We start from the raw sequence: 3,396 nt of genomic DNA on the forward strand, positions 1-3,396 counted from the left end.
GGGACACGATGACAGAGCTCCAACGCCTGAGAGGCTGCCCGGGGGGGAGGGGAGGGGAGGGGGGTCCGCCTCCTCTCCAAGGCGCCAGAAGGGAGGACGAGGAAGGTCGGATGGAGGCTCATCAAGGAGAGGAGCAACCTGGAATGAAGGAGAAGCTTCCTGGCAGGGAGGACAGTCAACCAGGGGAACAGAAGGTGTGGGTGCTCCATCACGGGGGGCGTTGAAGAAGAGACTGGACAAGCCCCCTGTCTGAAACGGCCCAGGGGCTCCTGCTTGACCAGGGGCTTTTCAACCTTTTCACAGATTGTACCACTTTTAGGACGTGACCATATTCCAGTACCACCAGTGCCTAGCAGAAACCTGATGACTGAAAAAAAGGGGGGGGCGCATTTTAGGTTTTACTGGTTAGATTCATTTGTTGCTATAAAAATGGCTACTTTATATTATGGAAAACTAAAAAGTTGATGTTTGATGTTAATGCTTCATTCTACTGCAACAGAGGAAGTCAAAAGTCAATGCCTTTTCCCCTTTTCACTTTTTTTCCCTTCCTCCTCCCCACTGCGTCCTACTGCTTTTGTATTTTTGTATTTTATTCCATAATCTAATAAAAAGTTACAAACGGTAAAGGAAAAAAGTACCGGTTTTAATTTATTCGGTGGTGGTTCCTCTGCTCTCAGGACCCCCGGCTATGCAGGCCGCCCAGAGCCCTGAGCAGTGGAGGGCAAGCACCCAGCTCAGCCCAGCCTTCCCCAAGGGGGTGCCCGGCTGGGCTTACCTTACCCTCCAGGCTGCTGCTTGGCTCGCTCTCCTTGGCCAGGTTGCTCATGGTGTGTGTGGGAGAGCAAAATGTGTGGGTCAGAGGGAGGCCCACTCCTTCTCCATGCGAGGAGACATGGCTTTTGTAACCAAAGCATCCTCAGTGATAGGATGGGAGGCCACCAGAAGAGTCAGGAGGAGGGGACAAGGGGATGGCATAAGGGCTGGTTGTGGCCAAGTGCTAAGGCAGGACTTCCCTCAGACCCTCCCTCTTATTATAATCTTCCTTCTTTCCTTCCTTCGCGCTCAGGAAGGGATGGCAGGAGGGGGAGAGATTGCCAGTGGCCATGTTGCTGCCGGCCCCAGCTATCCCACGCAGGCAGGGACGGTCCCGGTGAAAGGGAAGCCTGGCGGTGGCTGCGAGGCTAGGTCAGCGAGCGGGCGTGGTGCTGATCTGCTGGTGGAGGCCATCAAAGCCGGAACACGCTCAGCCTTAGATCCACGGGGCAGTCCTGGAGCCAGCGAGCCCCCCCCCCCCGCCCCTCTGCCCCGTCCCCGGGGGTGCACGGAGAAGACTGCAAGCACACAAGGGCTGGCGTCCTGGGGGAAAGAGACGCGCTTCTCTTGCCTTCTTTCTTTCTCAGTGGTCAGCAGGGATGGTGGGCACGCGTCGCCTCTTCGCGTGCCCAGGGGGCGGGGCAGGGGCAGCCCCTCGCTGGCCTATTCCCGCCAAAACCTCTCCCCCCTCCTCCTTTTTCAGGGCATCTCCAGCTCCCGTAAGCGCTGATCAGCTGGAGCCCGGCGCTGATCCTGGCGCCTCTGCCGAGCCCCGACAGCCCTGCAGCTCCAGCTCTCTCTCCCCCAGGCTTGTGTGCACATTCCTCTCCCCCTCAGCTATCACTTCTCTAGGACGGTCGCGTTCCACCTGCCAGGTGCCAAAGTACCACTGGTGGTACGCGTATCACCTGTTGAAAAGCCCTGGACTAGAAGACCTCCAAGGTGCCTTCCAGCTCTTTTCTGATGTGCCTCCGCAGAGCCTGGGTTTGGCAGAGCAATGTTGTTAGAGTTAAAAAAAACTCTGCTAAAAAACACGGATGGAAGTCCCATCTGCACCTGATGAGTTTCTGTAAGAGGTTCTTATGAAAGGGGTTTTTTTTTAAAGGAGGACATGAATATTCAATTATTTTCTCTGCCATCCTGGATTTGAAGCCTGAGCTTTCCTACAGTATTCTGGGTGTGACCTCAATGGAATGCAGGATAAAATTGGCTTCTCTTGATTTTGACACTGTATTTCTGTGGGTATAATGTTGTAAGCCGCCCGGAGTCACTATCTTGTCAGTTAGAAGGGTNGGGGGGGGGATTCTTCTGTCCCAGGGAAGACTAGATGGTAAATGCACAGCAGGGGTGTGTGCCGGGTGGGAAAAAGACTGTTTCACTCCGTCTGAAGCAGGGATGGTGTCTGGTCCAAGAAGAGGGTCAAATGGTGGCAGAATGCTGGCTGAAAGGGGCTGAAAGCCAGAATAAAAGCAGGACCCCTTGAAGGCAAACGGGGAGTTGATCTCAGAGACCACTACTTCCTAGGGAGGAAATTGACACTGCTCCATCTTGGATTATTTTCTCTTCTTCAATAAAAAGAGGTTCTTTCACTGAGGAAAATGCCTTACCATACTATCCCCTGTGCACCTGAGCCAATCGGCTTCAAGTTCTGGTATCGCTTTAATACACTGAAAGTAGAGTCTCCAATTTCAACACTGTAGAAGTTGTTTTCAGGCTTGCTTCTGCTCATGATGCCTCCAGCTGAGGAGCTTAAGCTAAAAGACACTAACCTGCAGCAAGACATAAGTCAGCGTTTTCCAGACTGGCATAAAATGGCACATTATTTATCATGCTTTCCTTTACCACATAAATGAAAGAAAAATGCTACTAAATAATATGTAGGAACTTCAGGTACATACTTCACACTTTATATTAAGTAACAAGCAGAATTATTTTCTGTTCAACTCCAAGACAATTTGACTTTCATTTCTAAGCCAATCTGAGTTAAATTTCACATTCATATAAATAATTCTACAATCCCAACCTGTCACTCCTACATCCATGGAATCATGTCAAGAATTTCTGCATACGCAACCTGATTTTGCATCTGATCATCTGTGACAGTCCCACAAAGCAACAGTGCAGAAAAAAACAAGAGGCTACCTCCCAGTTCTACCCCATTCAGAGGTAGCTAACCCCAAATTGCTTAGCAAACCAACAACAACAAAAAAAGGGGGGGGGAACCTAAACGTTTTCAATCATCTTCAAAAGCCCCTTGGCCCACATCACCATTTTAAATTATATCATGTTGGAAGAGGCCATTAAGCCTAATGCCATGCTCAGTGTGGGAATCCAAATTAAGGCATCCCTGGCAGATAAAATTTGTTTTTTGTCAGATAGAAACAGTGAGAGGAAAGGAACCTACCAAATTCCTTAATTGGCTGCACGGCTCTTACCATTAGTGATTCTTTTTTTTCTTCTAAAATTCAACCTGAATCCACCTTCCCGTAGCTTAAATCCATTATTCCAAGTCCTGCATTCTGAAACGATAAAAAGAAGTCTTAGCCTTCTTCAATATGACTACTGATGTTTAATGAGTGCTAT

The 3,396-nt window shown here is 49.8% G+C and overlaps 1 protein-coding gene across 3 annotated transcripts in view; it reads right to left on the minus strand.

The window, feature by feature from the left end:
• The window catches only part of MAPK8 (mitogen-activated protein kinase 8), a 26,346-nt gene extending 23,777 nt beyond the window's left edge, over window positions 1-2,569 (minus strand). For 2 of the 3 annotated variants that reach the window (XM_015823145.2, XM_029285507.1), the window contains exon 1: window positions 2,421-2,569. In XM_015823145.2, coding sequence (XP_015678631.1) covers window positions 2,421-2,542 — 122 coding nt within the window. In that variant the 5' untranslated portion in view covers window positions 2,543-2,569. The remainder of the gene's footprint in view (window positions 1-2,420) is intronic. The other variant, XM_015823144.1, reaches the window with a different exon arrangement.
• Window positions 2,570-3,396: the final 827 nt, after the last annotated feature.

Source organism: Protobothrops mucrosquamatus, unplaced genomic scaffold (assembly GCF_001527695.2).
Source record: "Protobothrops mucrosquamatus isolate PMUCROS unplaced genomic scaffold, P.Mucros_1.0 scaffold1781, whole genome shotgun sequence".
Lineage (NCBI taxonomy): Eukaryota > Metazoa > Chordata > Lepidosauria > Squamata > Viperidae > Protobothrops > Protobothrops mucrosquamatus.